The sequence below is a fragment of the Clytia hemisphaerica genome, unplaced genomic scaffold, assembly GCF_902728285.1.
Source record: "Clytia hemisphaerica strain Z4C2 unplaced genomic scaffold, Clytia hemisphaerica genome assembly, whole genome shotgun sequence".
In the NCBI taxonomy this organism is placed as follows: Eukaryota; Metazoa; Cnidaria; class Hydrozoa; order Leptothecata; family Clytiidae; genus Clytia; species Clytia hemisphaerica.
The window spans coordinates 536,941-561,392 of NW_027103473.1; the positions used below are offsets into that span (position 1 = coordinate 536,941).

The 24,452-nt window shown below is 35.4% G+C and overlaps 3 protein-coding genes across 6 annotated transcripts in view; 2 read left to right on the forward strand and 1 right to left on the reverse strand.

Moving 5' to 3' along the window:
- The window catches only part of LOC136798486 (uncharacterized), a 38,193-nt gene extending 27,329 nt beyond the window's left edge, over positions 1-10,864 (forward strand). For both annotated transcript variants that reach the window (XM_067055108.1, XM_067055107.1), the window contains exons 13-20: positions 1,426-1,489; positions 3,329-3,395; positions 6,168-6,241; positions 6,819-6,930; positions 7,172-7,213; positions 7,882-7,989; positions 8,864-9,011; positions 9,435-10,864. In XM_067055108.1, coding sequence (XP_066911209.1) covers positions 1,426-1,489; positions 3,329-3,395; positions 6,168-6,241; positions 6,819-6,930; positions 7,172-7,213; positions 7,882-7,989; positions 8,864-9,011; positions 9,435-9,583 — 764 coding nt within the window. In that variant the 3' untranslated portion in view covers positions 9,584-10,864. The remainder of the gene's footprint in view (positions 1-1,425; positions 1,490-3,328; positions 3,396-6,167; positions 6,242-6,818; positions 6,931-7,171; positions 7,214-7,881; positions 7,990-8,863; positions 9,012-9,434) is intronic.
- Positions 1-24,452, reverse strand: part of LOC136798491 (DIS3-like exonuclease 2) — a 426,120-nt gene that overhangs the window by 161,220 nt on the left and 240,448 nt on the right. The gene's annotated exons all lie outside the window — the stretch shown is intronic.
- Positions 12,267-23,743, forward strand: LOC136798494 (latent-transforming growth factor beta-binding protein 1-like). 3 transcript variants are annotated; one of them, XM_067055117.1, is made up of 15 exons: positions 12,267-12,465; positions 12,901-13,032; positions 13,710-13,835; positions 14,297-14,425; positions 14,781-14,900; positions 15,175-15,300; positions 15,414-15,539; positions 16,896-17,024; positions 17,681-17,803; positions 18,408-18,533; positions 19,578-19,700; positions 20,130-20,252; positions 20,671-21,120; positions 21,646-21,801; positions 23,437-23,743. In XM_067055117.1, exons 1-15 carry the CDS (start codon positions 12,405-12,407, stop codon positions 23,676-23,678), a joined length of 2,292 nt encoding a protein of 763 aa, XP_066911218.1. In that variant the 5' UTR covers positions 12,267-12,404; the 3' UTR covers positions 23,679-23,743. The 3 variants fall into 3 exon arrangements, with proteins under 3 accessions (XP_066911218.1, XP_066911216.1, XP_066911219.1); XM_067055115.1 differs by having other exon boundaries at positions 12,277-12,465; positions 12,886-13,032; XM_067055118.1 differs by lacking the exons at positions 14,297-14,425; positions 14,781-14,900; positions 15,175-15,300 and having other exon boundaries at positions 12,277-12,465; positions 12,886-13,032.

A 24,452-nucleotide genomic window follows, 5' to 3' on the forward strand; every position in this document is an offset into this window, starting at 1 on the left:
TGCGACCTAACCGATCAAGGCTTATTCTTCGTTCCTATTCAATTATAGTTTGAATGTTCGAAATCTTACGTCCTAAACTTTCTATCCAGCCCGTTAGCTTTACAAATAGCCTGCAGGAAACTGACGTCATAGATCCCGTATATGTCTTTTTACGTTCGATCCTGAGCCTTTTTCAGTAAGCGACTATATTTGACTTTGACTGTGTCCTTAGTTTATTTTGACCCCTCTGCTACGAATATATTCGTAGTTGGAAGCGAACGCGTTAACGAGACCTCATGAAGATTTTGTATGAGCTCGTATGGGTGTTTTTTATCATTAGACATGATTTGGAGTCGATTTGAACAGTTTTGGGTTTTTTTGATAATTTCATGAAGCCCTGATTATACCATCACTTGCTATTGGTAACTGCTGTTGGAGTATGGTGTTTCTAACCAGAAAGAATCTAGTACGAATCCTTCTTGGAGGAAATTTATTCCATGTACTAGACTAGACTTCTCACATAACACGGGTAATATTGTCTTCGAGAAAAAGCAGAAGAATTGGGGTTATAACCCCCAAAGGTATCTGTCCGGGGCATTTTCAATTTTGGGAGACGAACTGGCTGTGTGGTAACTTTTTTGAAGATAGACACAGACCCCTCTCTTGTCTCTCTAGCCGAAGAAATACTGCAAATACTTAAAGGAGTTTTTCTTCATGGTCAATCACTCTCTTAATCATCCAACCTGACAAGGTGTTTCTAAATTTACTCATGGATTTGGAAACACATTTTACTTTCTCTTAAAAAAAAGCGTGCAGAACTTTAGTGTTTTGAACAAAGAGGACAAATTTGGGTTTTTCCATTGTTTTTTAAGGAAAGATTTTGCACAAGCCTGAGTTTAGACATATCATGAGTGATGAAGAGAAAAACTATTTATCTCACCCACCTCAGCACTCCCCATGTATCCGTTTAATAGCACACCGCTATGCAAACGTCATAATTATTACTTTTATCATTTGACCGAAATTCAATCCCACAATCCTTTTCATCTTGATTCGTAATGCGTGCAAGTTATGTAGTATTTTTGTATTGTCAATAAGTGTAATTGACTTGCAAAAGCAATTAAGGCAAAGGATGGTGGGATTAAAACTCGGACAAACAGTAATTTTGATGTCTATTTCCAAAACTTTGCGAAAAATTTGCTGAAGATCTTCCCCTATCTGACTCCTGTCTTTTCACACGACAGCAAAGTAGGATGGGTATTCCAGGAAAAGTAGATCTAGTGTTCTCGATACATTTACACCGATATTAAGTAGTCCTACCATTTGGGTACCACTTTCACCGATCAAAGATTTTGCTTGATCCAGGGTATATAAAGGTCATTCTATATCAGCGATCGGTTTTGGAATCTCGTTTGCCTCAATCAATCGATTGCTTTTCTTTTTTAGTATTCTGTCTAACGCTGTCGCTTGGAACAGAACTTACACGCGTGTTCAACGCAACTCGGATAATGTAAGGTTGATTTTTTTTCTTCATTTGATTACTCCTCTATTCTCCTCTATTTATCTTGACAACGTTATGTACTTTAAAAGGATAAATCTTCGCGGGGATTAAATTCGTGGTTGAGCTCATCTGCGAAATTTTTAGATTTCACCATGGGGACTTGATTTCGCGGATGACACTATAAGAAGACAATATTTTCACGACTTTGTGCCTTTTACTGCCAAATTGTGCATGTCAGTTGTTGAAATACGCATTATTAGCACTTCTTTGACGCCAATTGACATTTTAAAAGTACTTATTTGACATTTTTTTGAGTTCAAAAATTTTTGACGGATAATGCCTTTCCAATTTAATTTCGCGGATGGCACCCAAATCCACAAAATCCGCGAAATTTAACCCCCGCAAAAATTTATCTCATCAAAGTAAGTAAGTAAGTAAGTCTGCGACCGCAGTCGGAGGCGACCCGAAGGCTCCTCTTTCGATAGCTATCTACCCGAAGGTAGGGGAGGGCGCCACTCTTTCTCCCTGGATTTCTCCACTTACCCTTGATCCTTCTCTTAATTGATGAGCATCAAGCAGAGAGGCATCAAGTACCATTTTGGGAATCTTTGGTATGACTCGGCTGGGGGTTGAACCCACAACCTTGCGAACCGTAGCCGGATGCTCTACCACTGCACTACGGTCGCTCGTCATCAAAGTAGCTAGCCAAAATCTGCCACTATGCTAGACAAAGTTCAATTTGTGATAGGAAATTTCTTAGGCAAAGCAAATGGCTTTAGCCAAAAAAATATAGAAACTGATAATAATTTTTCAGCCTAAGTTCTTCAAAAGGAGACCGTACTGAGTTATTTGGTTGCCACAAAAAGGATTTTGGGTGTAGTCTGGTATGTCTGAAATCATCTTCAAAAACCCCCCAAAAAAGGCGACTTGTACTATGAAGATTTTTTCAAAAATGACTATTTGTGAATAAAACTGAACATCCAAACTGTAATCTGCAGAAACCAGCTTACTCTTATCAATGTTCATTTTCTATACACAGTCTACTCAAAAACTTATCACCTTATCTGATGTCTACTGACGTCAAGCCTTCTGATTTAGTTGAGTAAACAACTAGACTATACTCTCGGCGTCTACACAAGTTCACTAAGACTGTAAGAGAGGCTCTATATTACAATTCCTGCATTACTAAAAATAGACAAAAAGAACGACAAATTTCATAAAAAACGACAAAAAAGAACGACAAATTTCATATTTTGCCGTCCACAACCCCGGCCGAAAGTGACTGTACCACCCCTGTAAAAAGGGAAAAAAATAGGAGGCAGGATAAATTTGAAAACGGCAACATGGCGGAGAAAACAGTGGCGGAGGTGTCTACAGTTTGTTTCAAACTCTACCGCCACTATTTTTTCTCTTAAACAGCCATGATGGCTGTAAACTCGGCCCGTATATTTTTTCCCTCTAATGGACGATAACATCGTCTTGTGAATATAAATGAGAATGTCTGGAAAAAAATTAAGATCTTTTTATTCAGATTAATTAAAAAAACAGCATTATTACTTTTTATTTTACGCTGAAAGTCTGATTTCGAAAATTTTACGTGGATTTAATTTTGAAATTTTAATCAGCGAGAATTAATATTTCTAATTAATCCGATTAAAGTACAAATTTTCGCTCATTGATCCTCTTAAACAATCGGAAAACTACCAGCCTAACACAGCGTCGACGCTCCTACGTTTATCAAAGGCTTGTGATTCCTTTACTCCCCTATTATACGTATTGTCAGCGCATTTCTATGCTGGTCTTGTCTTTCAAATACTAAAACGTCAATAATGATATTTCACTTTTCAGCTGTTGGCCCATCGATTCAACCATCCAGGGAAGAGTGGTTTTAGTGTGCTGCATACTCATCGCATTGGTTAGTAAGAATGATTGAACAAATACCTTATCGGGGAAAACTTCGTCGGGGAAAATTTTCGTCGGGGAAAAATTCGTCACTTGCTGGTAGTTGGTTAGCCTATACTAGACGTCAACCGCGTTTTTTTACGCAATTAACGTCTATTCCACTTTGCGACTTTTTCGAATGTTTTGAGCCCAGGTTTTAGGGCTCTAAACATTCGATTTTTTGATGTCACTTTAAACGTTTGAAGCTCTAGCCTATCTCTATCCCAACACGCGATTTTTTGATCACTCTGTTGGTCTATCACTTGTTACCACTTTCGCGTCTACGATGGAGAACTTGACCGAATTTGTCGACGCCGTGTATTTTTTATAAAATTCGACGTCACTAGCGACGAAAAAAGATGGCGGCCGAAAACATAAACAAAGAAGGGCGGGTGGAAAGGAAAAGAAAAAACTTGAATGTTGAGACTTATTGCAGAATTTTTTTTAAATATTGTGAGGTGTGTCGCTGTGTTGATTGTACAAAATGTTACAAAAATTAAACACAACAAAAAATGTATTGAGTGTTGTTTATAAAATTTCACTGCCTAAAAAGTAAAAGCAGATAAAGTAACAACCCTACTCTATCAATCAAAACATTGAAAATAAATTGCTCAAATTTTTTGAAATAGAAAATATAAAGCTTACCACCATACATAAAAACGGAGGAATACAAGAATTAAAAAAAAATTATGCACCTAGAACGACAAAAGATTCCTACCACTTTGTAAAAAATATGCAAAATTCCCTTGAAAAGAGTAAAAAAAGTATAAAATATATAAATAAGATTTACTTTGATTTCTGGATTTGTACTTCGCATTTATCAAGCTGAAACATGTTTTGATTATTTCGAAACTTTCAAATAATTATTTCTATACTCATAGCGGTCTCCGGTAGAATCCACAAAAGGAAAGAAAAGGTATCTTTTAAAGTTCTCCGATCTCGAGGATTATTCTGTTAAAAATTATAAATAAAATAATCCAGCTGTAGACCATCAGCCACATTTCCTCATGATTTCATCAAAATTATTTGGTGGACCTCTCGAATTGTGCTTGCCACCACACCACGTAACATATATTCTCTTTGTTAACATTTCTCATTATGAAATACACTTCGATGCATTCTGTATGTCCACTGTCTGAATAGAAATAGAAATGTCCACGATAGAAACGATCTGTTAAGTGATTAAAAACAATGTTACTCAAATCTTTCGAAATGAAAAAATAGTGCCTAAGTATATACTCCTGTACTTCCAAGTTTGTTCGAAGCAGGGATGATCCATGGAGCAATCTTTAACAAAAATCCAACCACTATCATTCCAGCATACAGATATGTTTGATTAATTTGTGTGTCTCACCACACCACTGTCCATTCAACTTCGACAAATTCATAAAACCATTCGTCAATCTTTGCCCATTTTACCAAAATTAAAGTCTTTATGTAACAAAAATAATCCAACATAAGCAGTGCTCCAGAGAAAGTTTCTTGTAGTCATCTTTCTGCCCTTTCCCTTTATAAATTCGTATCTATTAATTTCTGGATAATTCTAGACTTAGTGACTAGCCATTCCAAAAATTTTTTGAAGAGTGACTCTTCAAAGTTCAAAGCACAAAATAAATAAAAACACAACATTCTGCAACATTTCGAACTCTCTTGGTACGTTTTAGAATGTTTCTAAAGTCACATAATTTCGAATGTTTTCGTTCGAAATGTAGCAAAACATCAGTTCCTACTCTTCCCGCCTCTGTTTTTGAGCTGTGTTTACAAAAACACTCCTTCGCGGTGACAAATTTTATTGGTAGAGTTTTTGCTGCAGTCAAAAGCTACGGTCCTTTGGCTTGAAGCCGAGGATTTTTATTCCCCCACGAATCTCTGGGGGAATAAATGTAAAAAGTTACAGACGATACGGTGTCGAGGAAAAAGCCGTGGTCGTCTGGTACAGGCTATTGAAGCTCCTGCAGTATCAAAAAAATAGAATTTGCGTCAAAACACTTGAAAGGCTTCTATTTTTCAAAAATCCTCAAAGTGGAACTCACTAAGAAACGAGATAAAAAATCCCGGTTTTTTATTGAGGTGCTCGCTAGTAGTTGGTAAACGTATTAAGGCCGGGGAAAATTTTCGTCGGGGTAAATATTCGTCACTTGTCCAAAATTTCGTTACTTTTCCCCGACGAAGTTTTCCCCGATAAAGTACAGTCAACTCTCTCTAATTCGAACCTCTATTATTCGAACCTTTCTGTAATTCGAACTAAAATGTTGGCCCTCTCAGCTGGAAAGTGGCTAACATTATTCTCTCTAATTCGATAAAACATTTTTCGTTCCTTAAAGATAGAATTAAAGAGAGCCAACTGTATGTTCGTCTATTCGGGTCTCTATCCCTTTTTCTATTTGCGCTTGACCTGCGAAGTCTTGTGCTGAGGTGGGGAGCCATACATACTTTGAGCTCTCAGTTACTTACCTAGACCAGTTTAGCCAATACCTACCCAGCTGGCACACGACGTCGTTTTAACGTTCATTTAACGTTATATGGACGTTGTGAACGTTATATAAACGTTGAAACAACGTTGTGTGCCAGCTGGGTAAGCTACTCATTCGCTGAGTTGGTGGTGACTGGGGATCGGACCAACAAACCTTTCATTATGAGACGAATGCTCTTTCAACTGAGCTATTCTACTACAAAGAATGCAACACTTTTTTCAAATTAGAAACATTCTTTGATCTACCTCATATACTTTGTTTTTCACGTTCAGGTCATATTATCAATATGTATCTACTATTTCATTTGTAATGGAAGACAATGCCACACAAAGACTGGCTACACTTTGTAAGTTATATGAATAAGTTGTTCCAGAAATATTTACGTTCATCCGTGGGGGGGGGGGTGGACATGTTCCCTAGACATTTTTTACCTCCTTGGCACATGATTAAATTCTTGAATACGTAGAGCTTTACCCCTGGACAATTTTCCACATGGGCATCACAAATTTTCCAAAACGCATGGATAACAAATCTTCCTCTCTCGGTACGTAAAGCCTTTAATATAACTACGGTCTTTTTTCCCGGAGTTTTTATGGAATTGGTACTCTACTGGTAGAGAGTTATATATCTACCTTTCCTCGAACACTTGTGATGTAGAGCTGTTGGACGTTAGGCAAAGTTTTAATATGTACCGTTGCAATGTCTTTTATAATTACATCACGGACCCAACAGCTGATTGGTTGTAAGTGACGTAAAATCAGTCATGCAATGGTACATATCATGAATATGGGTTCTTTGTGAGTAAAAAACAAAAATAAACCCAATCAAATATGGAGGCAGAAATAGCCCAGGCTTTATAAAGGTCAGTGGCCTAGACCAGTGGTTTTAATGAGGTTTTCATGATCTTTTTTTTCTTATTTTAGATGTCTTATTTTCATCGTACTGGTCCTTGTTCTGATTTTCAATATCGTTGGAATCATTCTAAAACCAAGAGATGATTTTGTTATTGCTTTTATATTCACCAATATTTTGCTGGTAAAGATTTTTTACTTCCATAGGCTTTATAACAATTTTTACTGCTTTGACCCCTAAATTGCTTGAAATTGAGTAATTCCAGGCTCAGCATTGTTCTTATCTTTTGGCGATTTTGAGCCTGGTTGTTCTTATAGAGTTGTTCCTATAGAGTTGTTCTTACAAAATAGAAAGAGTGTATGCTTTGAGCCAGGAGCTTTAATGCTTTATTCTCTAATGCTTTATTCTCTACAATTACCTCTAGGCGTTGACGCTATTCTTATTTTCATTGTCCGTCCAATCTAAGGTAAGATTTGATTCGAGTAAAGAAAAGTTCGAGTACTCAACCCTCATCCCTGATGAACCTTAAAACACACAAGTCTTATAAACATAAAAAAGAAATACACTACGCTTTAAGATGAACAAACATTTCTGTGTTTTAATGGTTTAGATCCCACGGCAAAAGTTATAGGGACTTGAATATATTATTATACTACCGAATTTAACTTTGTTTTGATCTTTTACCTATGGCCCCCGGCGTGCGAATGGAATTGAGGGGGCCAAAAAAATATGTCGCCCACCATGGTTGGGCGACGAAGAAAATTTTCGACTTTTCACCCTTATTTCACCCCTCTAAACGGTATATGTAAGATCTTTTAAAGTAAAAAAAATTACTTTGCAAAATATTGGGGGGGGGGGGGCATGGCCCCCCTGGCCCCCCCGGTGACGGGGGCCATGTTACCAGTTTTATATACTAGTGCAAAGTTAAAGGGACTTGAATATGTTATACTCGGTGAATTCTAACTTTTGTTTCGGTCTTTCACCAGTTTCGGATAACTTGAATATCTTGATTATACTCACCGAATTTAACTTTGTTTTCGTCTTTTACCGGTTTGAGATACCAGGACAAAAGTCATAGGGACTTGAACATGTTATACCCACCGAATTTAACTTTGTGACCTTTTCACCTTTCAGGCAAATGACTGGAAGGTTTCAAAATTTTTGAACTGTGGTTTATCATCGGGGAACCCAAGACAAGAACAAAGGGTCACTGAAATACACCATACTACAATGAATCAAGATGTAAGTTGCAATCAGGGTCTTCTTTGAATGCTATCTCCTAGAATTTTGGTAAACAGCTCTTGAATCTCACTTGAACAGTCTTGATTTTGTGACTTTCCGAAAACCATTATTTTTTTCTAAATTTGTTTAATAAGATACTAAAGTCTGTTCACGATAAGTGTGCACTCTTTTTTCTTTTACCTATAACTTTTGAACGAATTCTTCTATCTTTATAAATTTGGTATCGTTGGAGAGATATTTGTGAGTGGAACAATTTGAAATAAAAAGTCTTTAGATAAATTCTAAAAACGAAGATAAAAATAAAGAAGAAAAAAATGAAGATCTTGTAGAAAAGTGCTCTAACTTTCATTTTCACTGGAGAGATTCTTTGATCTTAGAAGGTCATTACTGTGAAGAAATTTCACTACAATATTTATTCAATATAAAGCTATGATACAAAATTGATAAGTGATTGACCCCAAAAAACAGCAGAAAACAGCGTTTTTAGACGTCAATCAGCTTTTAACTTTGTTTAATATCTTTTAACTGAATGATTATTTTTGAGAAATTGACGTTCGATGATCAAGAATTCACTTCAGTGAAAATGATAGTTATAGCATTTTTCTACAAGATCTTCATTTTTTTCTTCTTCATTTTTATCTTCATTTTTAGATTTTTTATAAATTTTTTTATTTCAAATTGTTCCACTCACTATTATCTTTCCAATGATATCAAATTGATAAAGATTAAAGAATTCCTTCAAAAGTTATAGGTAAAAGAAAAAAGAGTACACACTTATCGTGAATAGACTTTAAGCAAATATCAAATCACTCCTTGTCAGTTTTTTAAATCACTTTTTTGTGTCTCAGTTTACTGAATGTTCTTTATCTTTCAGCCATTTGATCGCTCATGCAAACGAGGCTACAATAAGCCTCGTAGTGGATCACCAACAAGTGAAGTTACAATCAAAACCATCATCACCATGGTCACTACACCTGACGAATTCGAACAAAACGATCCACACTATCCAACCTATAATTCTGGTAAGAATGCTTCAAAAAATTTGGGTGCTCTTATAAAAAGATGTGTATTTGAATCTTTAAGTTTTAAGCATCTGTTTTATCCTCCGACCTTTTTCAACGGTTTAAAGGAGGTCTGTTAAAAAAAAACACCCCTGTCTATTTTTTTCTCACAGTGGAGATAAAAAACTCTTTCGAAATCCTAACGAGGATAGAAATTCTATTATTTCAAGCTTAAAAAATCTGGTGGGAATTGTTTTGAAGTGCAATTTTTTGCATTGAATTTCGAATGGGGATGAAATCAAAGTCAATTTCCCTAAAATTTTGGAGTATTTTTCCCGCTTGGTACGAAATTTTGATCAAATTTCCCAGTGGGTTTGGGGCCCCACCGGATCTGTGACACAGGGGTGTAAAGCATACAAATTACACATTCTTATTCTGGTTTAGATTCGGACCAATCGGCAGAATTGCTAAGTCATGGCGGTGAAACACCAATGAGGCGACCAAATAATTTACCTTTGATTGCTGAACACAATAACATGAAATTTGAAGATGAGGTAGATGAGGAGAATAATAATCACCAATACGATCAATGAACGTCATTTGAACGTTTGTCTAACATAACGTGGACCCTTGTCTAACGTCATGTGGACCCTTGTCTAACGTCATGTGGACCCTTGTCTAACGTCATATGGTCGTTTGTCTAACGTCAATTGCACGTTTGCTCAACGTCGTATGAACGTTTGTCTAACGTCACTTGAACATTTGTTCAACATCATATGGACGTTTGTCTAACGTCACTTGTACGTTTGTCTAACGTCATATGGTCGTTTGCTCAACGTCGTATGCACGTTTGTCTAATGTCACTTGAACATTTGTTTAGCATCATATGGACGTTTGTCTAACGTCACTTGTACGTTTGTCTAACGTCACTTGTACGTTTGTCTAACGTCACTTGTACGTTTGTCTAACGTCATATGAATGTTTTTCTAACGTCATATGGACGTTAAAGGTTTGAGGTTGTTTGCAGGTTTAAAACCAGCTGGATTAATGAAAGAAGAAAGAGTTGGTTGACCGAAAATCATCTAAATAAAGTTATTTCCGCCATTATGGAAGCAAACATTCGAATTTGTAGAGATGATCCCTTACATAAATCGAACGTTGGCTTCCACAATGGTGAAAAGTTGCGAAACTTTAAAACAAAACATGGAAATCTTTTGAAAATGGCGAGTTGAGAATTTAATAAAGAGTTTGGCTTGTTTTCTTTATGATTTTTATCTGCCAAATGGACGGAGCCGTCAAATCAGTTGTTCCAGTATACGCCAATGAACCCAAAAACAAAAGTATTTTGCAGATTTCTAAATGAATACTGGACGATGATTGGCCTATTAAATATCCGTTATAATTTGATAATGCTGAACATAGAATCGATTACCACTGTGGTACAAAACTCCATGGGCTTTTATGGTTTACTGCGTGTAAAACATTTAGAACAACTAATGGCTTGCTTTCAGAACAAGAATCCAACATTTTGTTTAGAAAGCTTGTGTGATGTAAAGAAGGAGGAGGAATAACATATTAAATTCTTAGGACGATATTACAGATATTATAAACTTGGCAATTTGTAAGAATATGTGATGTTGATCTGGTATTAAAGATCAAATAGTTTGAGATATTTTGCCTGTAGATTACTTCAATGGTTTGTAGTAAAAAATCCTCCTCGAAAAGCAAGATCTTAAAGTTACAAGTTTTTGTGTGTTAACAAGAACAAAACAATAGAATATCAAAGTGAGAATCGTCTAAGATCCTGGGGGAAGTCGGGGAGGGGCTCGATTCAAAAACGACCGTACGTGTGGCCCAAAATTAGACCTTTGAAATCGGACCTATACAGTGAAGAGAAAACTAAGTTAAATTTGAGTAAATTTGGGCGAAAAATTTACCCTTAAGGTGCATTTATTTTTTATCTTTGACCATTTTTAGGCCAATATGGTCAGATTTTCCAAATTTTATCATATAGAGTGCACTTTTTCTCATCTTTGCTCATTTTGACTCTTACAGTGCACTTTTGGAAGCTTAGAAAAGGGATCATTAAGGGCCGCACACACGGTAGGTCACTTTCTTTACCTTGAGGGGTAGGAACCCATTTCAAAGACTTCAAACTGTCATATCTCGACTTAAAAAGCTAGACAAAAAGACTTAAAGGTTTCACTCAGGACTAAGGAATAAATGAACAGGCTAAAGATCTCAAATCATTCCCTTTAAATAAGTTTTATATATAAAGTAGTTTAGTATATAATCTAAAAATAATTATCAAACCCATAAGGTAATTAATTCTATTGGAATGTCGCTGGACGTTCGAAATAATATTTTTCAATAGTAATATCTTTGTTTATAGATAGTTTGAGATTAGTAAGCCAAAATTTTGTGTATTTAGAATATAATATCTACAAATTATTATCTATTTATCTATAACTTACATATTGATTTTCTATAGATTCAATATCAAACAAATTTTTACTTTCATTTATAATTATTCGTCTTTTGAGTCCTAAATGTCGAACGTCCTCACTCGTTACATCTCGTTAATGCTACAGAGTTATTGATTGTACACACACAAATTTTCTTTTGATTAGAACATGTGACGAGATATGGCATATTTTTGACAATTTGTTCTCAGTGGCGTTCTTGAAATTGATTTACTTTAATAATATACAAAATTAAGTAGGGATAAAAAAATTGGTCCTCAAGTTAAACAAACCTGCTTGCCATGTTCTTACGATATTGTTAATTTTTCTTAAATTCTAGACTAATCTTTTATAAACTGGGTTCTAATCCCGGGGGGGTAATAGGGTTGGTGAATGAGGGGTATGTGCGGACGGGACCTCCGAAAACCGACCCTTAGAGAGACCAAATTTTAGTGAAAAAGTGACCCTTAGAGAGACTTTTTCGAAAAATTTTCTCTGATTTTCAAAAATTTCCTACCCTTAGTGAGACTTTTTTGTAATTTTTTCTCTCAAAATCAAAATTTTTTTCTAAAAATCGTGATTTTTCCCACCCTTAGAGAGACTACTTTGAAATTTCCTGATTTTTGTAACCCTTAAAGAGACTTTGAAAGGTGAAAAACCCGACCCTTACCGTCCGCACATACCCAGCACCTATTTTTGCCTAAGTACCCCCCCCCCCCGGGGTTCTAATAAAGAAAACTATGTATACAACATAATGTATTAAACAGATTGACTGAGAGATAAAAAGAGATTTACCAGTCGAGAATTTTACATTATAATGAAATGAATTTGTGTGATGCTATGCGAAAATAACTGTAACAAAAGTATGACTTTTTCTCTCATTTGTTGACAAAAATGAAATGATGTTGTCACAGAACCATATTTTAAAGAGACGAATGTTTAAAGATGGCGGATGAGCTGCCAGTTGATCATGAATTTGTTGATATTATTGTCTGTTCTAATTTTTGAAAAAGGTATGTACTTTTCTTTCTTTCACATTTAAACTAAACCTTCTTTAACAGAAAAATGTTTTAATTTTCACCATATTGTGAGTATTTTTGTCCATTTTCCTAAGAAAAAGGGTCCATAAAGCCTTAAAATGTTCTTAACTAGCTCTTAATATTTCGGCCATAGAAGTATTATCTTCTCATAATACAATTTTTTTATAAAAACAAACTATATAAGAACATAAGGCTTCGCTGCCCAAAATGTTAAGAACATTTTAAGGCTTTATGGACTCAAAAACACCCTATTTCTTGGGAAAATGGTAAAAAACATTCACAAAATGGTCAAAGTAAGAACATGTTACGAATGTTTTTAGGCTTAAAACTCAAAAAGTTAAAGGCTTCAAAAATTTTGGATGTTCTTATAACAAAAATGTGTATACTTTTTAGCTATCCTTACATTAGCTACTGCAACCAATGAAACCGAGATCACGTGTCAAACATCATGCATACATGAATATGGTGAAACGTGTCTGAATGACCAATCACGATGCCAATGTCGTGATGGCTTCTTCAAAGGTCGAAAAGTATGTGAAGGTGTGTATTTAAATGCTTAAGGATCAGGTCCGGTTATCGTGGTCGCTGGTTGGATTCTTTAACAGTTCTGTTCACTGTTAAAGAATCCAACCAGCGACCACGATAACCGGACCTGATCCGATTTTAATGACGATATGGCGTATCAGCTCACTGAAATGCTTACTGATAACCCAGCTGGCACACAACGTTGTTTCAACGCTCATATAACGTTATATGGACGTTACGAACATTAGATAAATGTTGAAACGACGTTGTGTGCCGGCTAGGAAGGCCAAATGCAACGTGAATAAAAGCCTGGGATACACAGGGACTAGTTTGCCGTTCTAAATCTAAGAAGTCACCTCAAAATGCAGCGTCCCTAATTATTTTCAGAAAATTGAGCCTCCACAAAATCGAAGTCACTACATGTTTGTTAGGTTTGTAGATTTAATATGTCATGTTTTATGACGATATATATGTAACGAAATGTTTTGACGCCATTGGATTCTTCGAAGATCGAGCCCCGAGTCGAGCCCAATCCCCTAGGGGTGTTGGGGTAGAATTATGTGTATTGATATGTGGTTTTCCGAAAGATTGGATCTGAAAAGGGCTTCATTTAGACTATATTTCAACTTTTTGTTCTGGAAAAACCCTGGTGTAGTAAGCAATATATTCTCATTTTTTCACATCACCAACAGACTTGAACGAATGTGCTTCGCCATCAACTAACGATTGTCATGGCAACGCCAAATGTATCAATCTATTTGGAACATATCAATGCACATGTAAAAATGGTTTTCAGGGGAATGGAACCCACTGTGAAGGTATTTCGTTCATCCACCTGATTTTGTGGGGCAAGCTTCTTCCCATAATCATTATTAAGATTATACCTTGACTTGGAATGTGGACTTTTGAGCCTCAATCAAATTGTTCTTATCCTGTTCTTATTTATAGGGGGAAATTGAAGTATTTTAGGCTTTATATCCAACTTTAATACTTTGACCCCTGAATTGCTTGAAATTGAGTAATTACAGGCTCAGCATTGTTCTTAAATTGTTCTCATCTTTTAGCGATTTTGAGCTTCATTGAAAACCAAGCCTTCAGATGCTTTTTAACTTCCTTAGTTTAAGGCTAAAACTGTTCTTATTTTCACCATTTTGTTTGTAAAACTGAGAACTTAGTGGCGTTGGTACCGGAATTCTTCAGTTTAACTTTTACCGAGACTTTTGATGAGGTGAGCAAAGAATTTGCGCAAGATAATGAAATTGTTTTTCCTTCAATTTAGATATCAACGAGTGTATTTCCGCCACTAATGAAACCAGATGTCACGAGCATGCGCAATGCGTCAACACTAATGGATCATACACGTGTCAATGCTTAGATGGTTACCATGGCAATGGGACTTATTGTGAACGTTAGACAAATTTCATTATTCTTTGTTTCTTCGAAAAGCTGATCTTGAACTTTATCATCACTTTTAACGTGTTTTCTAATAGATTTACATTTCGCGTGTTATACTTTAGGACGGTCGTTTTTCGTACCCATATCAGGGAAATAAGTCGAAACGGAGGAAAAAGTCGCGAGTTTAGCTTGAAAATAACTATGATAAGCGAACGTAGTGAGTGTAAGGCAAGTGCTAGCTACATTATCCTAGGCGACTATTTTGATAGTTTTTATACGAGTACCATTCTACTGCAAAACCACTTCCAGTTTCCTTTAATGATAAAACAAACAAACAAACAAACAAACAAGTATTTTTCGATTACTAGTTTTGGTTTGTAAAGAAGATACATGCAATCCATTTCACGGTGAAAAATGCATCATTGAAGACAATCATCTCAAGTGTACATGCGCAAAGGGATACTTCAAAGGACGGAAAGTTTGTGAAGGTTTGACTTGATTTTCTTTAAAAACATTCCAGAACTAGTAAGGTTTGGCTGACACTCGGCTGATTCTTAGGATTAAAAAACGTTCTTGATATTGGTTATTTCAGGCTCTTAATTTGTCCTTAAGTTTTAGTCAAAATTGAGCCTCTTATTTCAAAAACTTTTGTCGTGAAAGAGCCTGTTAAAGTATATTACACTTTACACATCGAAAATTGATTATAATAAGTAGCTAAATGATAAGTAGTCCTACAAAAATATTGAGTTTTTAAATCCACAGATTTCAACGAATGTGCATCACCATTAAATAATGATTGTCATGACAACGCAAAATGCATTAATCTATTTGGTTCATATCGATGCACATGTGAAAATGGTTTTCAGGGGAATGGAACCCACTGTGAAGGTAACTTTTTTTTACAATGTGGAAACCATGTAAAACATATTTAAACTAAAATTCCCTTGTGCTTTCTGAAGGGAGCATTGAAATAAAAGCTTATTTTATCTTACTTTGACCAGATATTAATGAATGCAGAAATGCTGAACTTCACGATTGTCATACTAACGCCAAATGCAACAACACCATTGGTGCATATCAATGCACGTGTTTAGATGGTTACCATGGAAATGGTACGCATTGTATCAGTAAGTAAAATTCAAAATCGATATTTAGTCGCGCGGCTGAGGTCGAAAAAAGTGGCTAGAAAATGATTTTCGTGATACACCTCTTAGATTCCACTTTTTTCGATGGAGACTCTCGAATTAGTATATGTAGATTCCAAAATCAAAAAGTTTCCACGATATTATCGTGCAAGTAACGAGTAAATGGCGATTTTTTGCGTTTCCAGGCAAAATTGCAAGGCCTGGAAATTCATGATTTTTGGGGGGGTCTTCAAATTAAAAAAAAACCTATATCACATGATAGAGCTCTTCAAACTGAGCAAAAAAGTGTATTACACCAAAGTCCCAACTTCTCTAGATCAAAAGTTATGGGCCTATGTGTGGTCAAAAAGGTGTTTAATTTTGCATAAATTAATGCAGATTGTGGGGAAATTCCCTGTTTTCCATCAGTTTTTCACCACAAATAGGCCAATAGATTTTGATCTAGAGAAGTTGGGACTTTGGTGTAATACACTTTTTTGCTCAGTTTGAAAAGCTCTATCATGTGATATAGGTTTTTTTTTAATTTGAAGACCCCCCAAAAATCATGAATTTCCAGGCCTTGCAATTTTGCCTGGAAACGCAAAAAATCGCCAATTACTCGTTACTTGCACGATAATATCGTGGAAACTTTTTTGATTTGTAATCTACACATACTAATTCGCGAGTTTCCGTTGTTTTTTTTGGAATCTAAAAGATGTATCACGAAATGAAACGTTTTTCGACCTCAGCCGCGCGACTAATTTTGGAACTAATTTTGCGAGTTTTTTATCAAAAAAAATTCAAATATCAAAAGAAGTTTCTCGCCAAATTGATTTTTTTACAATTGTTGCTGGTTGCCAGAATTAGTTCCCTTAGTTACCCTTATTGCCCGTTGACTTATTTTGATGAAGTTCCATTCATCATCACTTTCATATTACTCAAGTTTTTTCAAACGTCGGCAGTTTGAACATTACGATGTATTCTTCTTTGACAATGCAAGGTACAGTTGCCTCTCCCCAATTCGATCTTCAAGGGACCAAGAGTTTTCTTCGAATTAGAGATGAATTCGGATTATAGAGTGTTTTACGTTACTTTCCAGCTAAGTGAACTAATGTTTTAGTTCGAATCATAGAGGTTCGAGTAAGAGAGAGTTGACTGTAGCGATTGAAAAGTAATGCCGGAGAAATAATTCTGCGCAAAAATATAACTTTAGCCTTTGGTAAGTTATTTTTTAGATTTTGAAAAAGGAAGCTCGTATACTAAGATATAAAAATCTAAAATTTCATTCTTCTTTCGCCCGAAAATTTCCCAAATACTTTTAAATTTGTAACAACTAACTTTTTCCATCTGTTTTTTAAGATACGAACACGTGTGAATACCAAAGATCAAAATGCTCCACGAACGCTACATGTGTAGATCTTTCTGACTCTTCTTCTTACGAATGTCATTGCAATCAAGGCTTCACTGGAGATGGCTCACATTGTAAAGGTTTGTTTCAGATATCCATCGTATCGTTGTGTTTCAACATTATTATGATGCCAATTTAACTTTAGGTTGGACAATATATATATACATGCTTTTTTTTATCGTTAAAGAAAAATGTGTTATGTTTTATTTTGATTTGGTTGCACATCACAAGGCTTTTTATGTTTCACTTACATTCTTTTTTTATATACATATCCTGGATATTCTCAACTTTTTTGGGAAAATCATCTAAATATTCTTACGGTACTTTTAGGTTAAATTCAACCCAAATTAAAAATGTAAAACACACCTGAAACAAAAAATGGTATTTTTTTGAAAGTATTGAGCCTTACTAGGCAAAATGTCAATCAATAATCAATCCACATGCAGTGATATTCTTAGCATGTTCTTAAATTTTTGGCCAATCATATCATGAATATTCTTATAGAGTTCATTCTTATAAAAATGTGTTTAAACGTAATTTTGACGTTTTGGCAGCTAGCTTCTTTAGGAAAATGATAACTAGCTTTAATAGCCATTAGTCTGTAATATTTATTGCTTTTTTCTACAGTGTTTTTTATCGGTGGCAAATTATGATTGATAAGCTTTGAAGTCTGATGGAATTTAGTTTACGAGATTGACTACAGGTTTTTCTTCTTCTTTTCTTCACCTTCACACAGATGAGAATGAATGTGAAAGCAAAGATAACTTGTGTCATTTGAATGCCACGTGCTACAATACGATTGGTTCGTATCATTGTGTTTGCAACAATGGCTTCCAAGGTGATGGGATCAGTTGTCAAGGTTAGTCTATATATTGACACCCCTTTCCATTGTGGAACTCATCAAATAGGGGAAATGAAAATTTCTATCAAAATTCAAATGGGGATAGAAATTTTGTTGTTCTCAGGTTAAAAAATCCAGTGAGGATGGTTTTGAGGTGCAATTTGTTCTATCGAATTCATCGAAGTCAATTTCATTGGGGCAGATATAATTAGAGGGTGATTGGAGGTTTTTTTTAGACTTTTGAATTATCAGTTCTCAGCCTAAAAAGAGAAAAAAATTGTCAAAAATGTTCCTTGGGGGTGCCTAAATCCCAACTTTCAAAAATTGCCTCCCCATCTTGCATTGTTTGTCAACCAGCCACGCTACTGTTACAGGAGGCTAGAAGCTACTGTTTTAATGCTACTAAACATTGAGCACGTCGCTCCCCTCGTCTACTACGAACTAGTGTAATAGCAACGAACCGATAGCACAGTTGGGAGAGCAATCGCCCGGCAAGCGAGAGGTCGTGGGCTCAATTCCCACTCGATTCGTTACCTTTGAGAAAACTGGGAAGTACATTAGTGCAGGATCCGTTGATTCATTACCTATAATGCTACTAAAATTTCTTTATTTTATACCGTAGATAAAAACGAATGCCTTACACCTTTCCTGAACGAATGTCCACAAGATTCATCTTGTGGGAACACAATTGGAAGCTTTCAATGTCCCTGCAACGCTGGATTCGAACAAAATAATGGCTTATGTATTGGTAAATTGCAATAAAATCCTTCATTAATTAATTTTTTTTTCTTCATAAAAACCATAATGAAGTGTTTCTGAGGTTCAGTCGTTGGTTGTTCTTACAATAAACGCATGTTTGAAAAGGGACTGAAAATTACAATTTTGGCATTTTCTGTAGTCGAGGGACGAGTTTTTCGCCAAAACGAGAAATTTTGCACACTTGATCCTTGGGCAAATCCCTGGGGTGATTTTTTCATTTTTTTAAAATTTTGATTTTTGGGGCCTGGGGACGAGTTTTTCGCCAAAACGAGGCTAAAACCCAAAATGCTATAATTTTTCTAAAGCCATTAAGTTTACAATTGGGCCTACGAATGATTTCAAAGATACTGAAGTTGAGCCAGTGCGGTTAGCACGTTCGACAGTTCAGAAATAGTAGAAATAAAGCCAAAAAGTAATGGAGGGAACAATTTTAGTTTATACAAACTAAATCTCGTAACAATAATCGTATTACTATATAACACCTACACTACTGTATTACACGCATTACAAACGACTCCAGTCTACATTTTCTGATGAATCGAATATTTTTGGTTTGTCATTACATTTGGATCATTATCGAACCTCGTATTCATGTAAGATTGTCCAAAAACCTGTAAAATGATGCGGACCTTGACAGGGTGTCAGGAAAACGTCTCGGTAATGACCTAAATGGTCGTTCAAATCTTTTATAAATCTATTCAAAGCGGCTTTCCTTTGATGTACCACCATTTGGATACAAAAAACATCAATTTATAACTTTATAAGAACATAGAGAGCCTTATCTGTTCTTATAAAGTTATAAATTGATGTTTTTTGCATCTAAATGGTGGTACATCAAAGGAAAGCCGCTTCAGAGAGAGCCTTATCCGTTGATTTAGAAAAACTTAATTTTTCATCTATCGATGATTTTGGGGGTATTGTGAAGGAATAGAATAAAAGGCGTTTTCTCTCCATCTATTTTTATTACCTTCGTGATCTATTTTATTGGTGTCTACTTAAAAAGTCTATTACTTTTTTACTTTTTTGTTGTTAGATCTTAACGAATGTCAGACACAGAAACACAAATGCGATCAGAATGCACTTTGTCAAAATACCCACGGTTCATATCGTTGCCAATGCTTTGATGGTTTCTATGGTGATGGAAAGACTTGCCATGGTAACGGGGTTTTGATAGTTTTTTCAGGACCAGTTTTAAAAATTTATATGGGCTAAAAAAATTTAGGTGAAAAAACCCTTATAAGATTTTATTGAATTAGTATGAGCTATTAAGTTAAATACAGGTATAGACAAGAAGAGAGATAATTAGGAAAAAAGGGTTCTGGGTGTGTGACAACAGTAAAATTCGTTTTTTTTCACCCTCCCAAGAATCTCGAAGGGTTACAAAAAAAAATCAGAATAGCCACTCTAAGATTAGGAAGTTTTTCGAAAATTTTCTCTCTAAGAGTAAGTTTTTCGTAAGAATTCCCAAGTCTTTTCAAGGTTCTGCTTTTAGAGGTCAGGTTCACACATACCCGATATTCTTCAAACCTGTCCCCCCTACGGTTCCCAGCGAAATAGATCAACAAAATCTCTTTTCATTTTTCAGATGTTGATGAATGCCATCAAAATATTTCAGATTGTCATTCACAAGCTCATTGCACAAATACTATTGGTTCTTATACTTGCGCATGTGCAGAAAACTTTATCGGAAATGGAACTTTTTGTAGAGGTAAAGGGTTACAAATTCAAATACAGTTGACTCTCTCTAATTCGAACTCGAATAGGTGATCTAATTTGTTCGAATTATAGAAAGTGTCTTACTCAGGTTTATTGAAGGGGAATGATAATTAATTCGAACTATAGAAAAATTCGAATGATAGAAGTTCGAATTAGCGAGAGTTGACTGATATGGAGATTTAAAATGTTATCACAGAATGCCGTATTTATATCAAACTTTGCACATCAACTCTTAATTCATAAAACACATAAACCTCACGAACTAAAATCTCTCAATTTTGACACCATTTATTGATGTCCTATTAGAAATTTTTCAACAAAAGATTCTTTTGTTTATGGATGGTATTTTGATATTTTTATTTAGTTCCTCTTCACTTCACTTCACATCACTATCCTTTTTTTCAAAATAGCCAAAACATGCTTGGATAGAAGCTGCCCTAAATACTCATATTGCTCCGATCTAACTGGTTGTCATTGTAACTTGGGTTTCCTATTGAACAAAACCACATCTTTGTGTGATCAGGTGAAAACTGGGTCAGGTATCTTGGTTCAGAATCTGCACCTCAAAGAAGACTTCAAAGAGGAATATTTGGATAAATCATCACAAGAATATATACAATTCATTGCTCGTTTGGAATCAACATTACTTAAGTTCATGACAGTTGTCTACCCTTGGGTTGCACCATTATCTGTTAACGTAAAAGACCTACGACGTGGGAGTGTGGTTGTTGATTACGTGGTTACGTATGCGACGGATGACGAACTGAGTCTTGACGTAATGAAACGGGAGATCGAGTATGGCTTGTTACGTAACCAGTTAGAAGTATTTGAAACGACAAGAAAAACTGTACAAGTTTCAAGTAAGTAAATATCACCACTGATGCCACCAGAACCAGAAACTGTGTTCTTATTATAGGTGAAACATTCATATAACTATTTTTATCAAGAAGGTTCTTATCTTCCCTTAGAGTGCTCAATTAATTTATTAAAGTAGTTCAGAATACACCCCCTTCGCACAGACCCACTGGGACCCTTTCCCACTGGAAAAATTGGCCAGGTAGAAAATTCGTATCCTTTAATTTTTGTCCCTACTGAAAATAATCAAACAAACCAATCCTCACTGCAAAATAATTTACTATTTTTCCCATCCCCACTGAATTTTCTGACAAAAGAATTGAAATCCCCAGCCATAAAACATATGGAAATATCAATCTCCATCGAGTTTTTTTCTGTTATTGTTATCTCCACTGGCTGAAAAAATCCTACCGGGTCTGTGAGAAGGGGGTGTCAGAATGTTTCTGTAGGCTAAATACTATCTGATTATCCCTCTAAAGGAACTCTTTTAATCATTTGCCAGTACTGGTTTTTTAATCATCCATTTTTAGGCACTAATGGCTGCAATCTTGGCTTTCCAAAATGTAATAGCATTACAGAGTCTTGTCAACCATTGGCAGGATTTGATTATGATTGTGTTTGTAAAATGAACTTCACACGTTCATCTCACAATGGAAAATGTTCAAAGATTACTGGATCTCCTATTTGTAAGTTCTTTGAAATTCGCGATTTTATGAAATTTTCACGAGTTTTAAACTCTGGTAGCATTGTAATACACCAATCACTTTACTTGAGGCTTGTTAAGCACTGTAAACATTTTCAAAAGTTGAAATTCACCTCATTTTCAATAACCCAATATTTTCCAAATCTCGTTATTTATGTTGCATAAATCAAATGAGAATGAAAAATCTCAATAAGGACTTTGTAAACTCAGGCCCTTTAAGTGGATTTCTTTTCGGAAAAAAAGTTGATTCTACTAACCATTTTTGAAACATCATTACTCTTTCAAAAAAAATTATTTTTAAAATTTTTTTTCGACTTCATGACGGGGAAAGATAGAATTTTAATATGGTTACAATGATACCCATCAAGCCGGTGAAAAATTTACATAGAATTTCATTAATGTGGAGAAAGTCGCTAAAAAATACATAAAATGGCGCCTCCGCGGGATACAGCGTTGAGCTTTTCACCTCAACTTTTGTACACGAGTAGTTCAAGCAGGTGGCTATTCGAAACTACCTCAATAGTGAAAGATATATTTGTAATCTTTTCTCTATGCACGAAAGAATTACCAAAACTTCAGTATTTTCACTTGAGTTCGAATTTCAAGCCGTATTTTAACCATATTGCACAATGAAACCCTCCACTACAGAGGTACTTTCAATATGGAGACTCTCCATCCTCCCTACTGCCTTGGAAAAAGAAAATCACGAATTTCCAATTTTGTATCGCGCGGAATGTAGGGAAAACATAGTTTCTCCAAGAAAATTCTCAAAAAATGGAAGGTACAGGCCAATGGGTAAACCTGTTTGTTAAAAATGGTTGATTGACAAGTAGATTCTTACGCAATAAGCCAGTAATCAAATTTAAAAGGAAGACGCACTTCTTTCGTTCTTTTGAGCATAAACCAATTAGCTAATTCTCTTATTTTTTTCTTAAAAAAATGTTTACAAGAATAAGACTGCGTTTATTAAATATTGATTGATGCGTGAGGCCTTTTCATTAAACATACAACTCTGTCGGTGTCTTTTTAGACTGTACCAGAGAGATCTTAGAAAAGAGGGAAAAGAGAGTTTTCGTTTCAGAACCACTTAAAGGGCCTGAGAAGAGGATAAGAAGATTTTGAAGGCGGATTTTTAGAAGCCTACATTGATGTAATTTCCGAGCAGATTCTGATACTCCGCACATGACACGTATTCACTCTAAAGGCCATGGCTCCATAAGAGAATCTGCAACAAAATCAACTGTCAATCATATCCATAAAAAATAATAAACATTGAAACTCAGTTGCTTTCGCTCTCGTTTCCAAGCAAAAGTAACGCGATATTGTTTTGGCTGAACAACCAGGTTAGATCGTCACATTCGCCATATTCCTTCAGAATAGAGCATTGCATGCGCAGAATGGATGATCTGTTATGAAGTTAATATTGATCTCACCGTAACTAGTGATAAATTGGGTCCGAAAAATTTATGAACATTTGAAAATGTATTAATTTCCCAAATTAATAGATAAATTAAATTGCCACATGGTGTGTCCCTCGAGTTAAAGTATCTTTGCGGATGGACACGTTTAGCTGTATCTTCAGCAATGAATGATTTATATACGTTTTCTTTCTTTATAGTTTCCGATCATCAGATTAGTAACGGCAATTTTACTGTTATTGGTGCTGCATGCGCCTGTATCTTCGTCGTGCTTCTCTCCTTCCTAACAGCGTTCTTATTGGCTCAAAGAAAGCATCGAGCAGCTAAAAAACAAGCTAATCCACCGGCACCGGGACCCTCGATTGATGCAAACTGGAGACTATCACAAGATGGTAGACAAGCTACGAGGGAAAGTCACCTTAACTCCGCTTATCAATATTGATTATTTTTGAAAGATATTTTTTATATGGTAGCTTAATCGAAGTAAAAAGCATTAGAAAATAATAATACACTATCTTTGATTTTGCTTACAAACTTGGACAAAATCCCCAAAATAGCGAGATAAAACAATTTTAAGCACTTTTCTTAATGAAAATATTGAAGTGAAAATCCTTGAACCTTCAGCTCTAAACAAAAAGGTATACAGGCTTTGAAAAAAACCCTCCAAAATCAGGGTTGAGTTGGACTAACTTTTGGTAATAAACTAGCCATGACTTTCATTAAAGTGCGACCGCACCAAAACGAACACATAGAGTTGAATTAGCTTTCAAAAGGAATGGTATTAGCCCTACAGTAATTTTTGACTTCTCATCTGATCTGAGACAAAATTCAGTCTTCAAATGCTAACAAATGATGCGTCAAGGGAGTGATTTACAGTTGTAGTTTCAAAAGTAAAGCCCATTTTGTTTTGGCGTCTACTTAGAGTGACATCCGTGCCTTGCCTTAGACACTTTTTCATAAGAACAATTTCATAAAAATACAATGCTGAAATTTGGCCAAAACCTAAGAACAAATTAAGAACAGTCTTTACTGAAAAGTACAGATTTCCATTTTAATTAATATGACAAGAACATTTAACTCTGAGAAACTCATAAAATTCAGAGTAGCACCGCCGTAACTTATTGGTTTTCTATAAAACCCGTGTATAGTGCTTTCACATGTTATTTTACTAATGTACACGTTTGTTTAACCTACGCAGAACGCTTAATAACTACTT

Coding starts and splice junctions, on each gene's coding strand:
- LOC136798494 (XM_067055115.1), top strand. CDS start 12,405: ATGAGCTGCCAGTTGATCATGAATTTGTTGATATTATTGTCTGTTCTA. Junction 14,901..15,174: donor AGGACGGAAAGTTTGTGAAG/GTTTGACTTGAT, acceptor TTAAATCCACAG/ATTTCAACGAATGTGCATCA. Junction 21,802..23,436: donor GATTACTGGATCTCCTATTT/GTAAGTTCTTTG, acceptor CTTTCTTTATAG/TTTCCGATCATCAGATTAGT.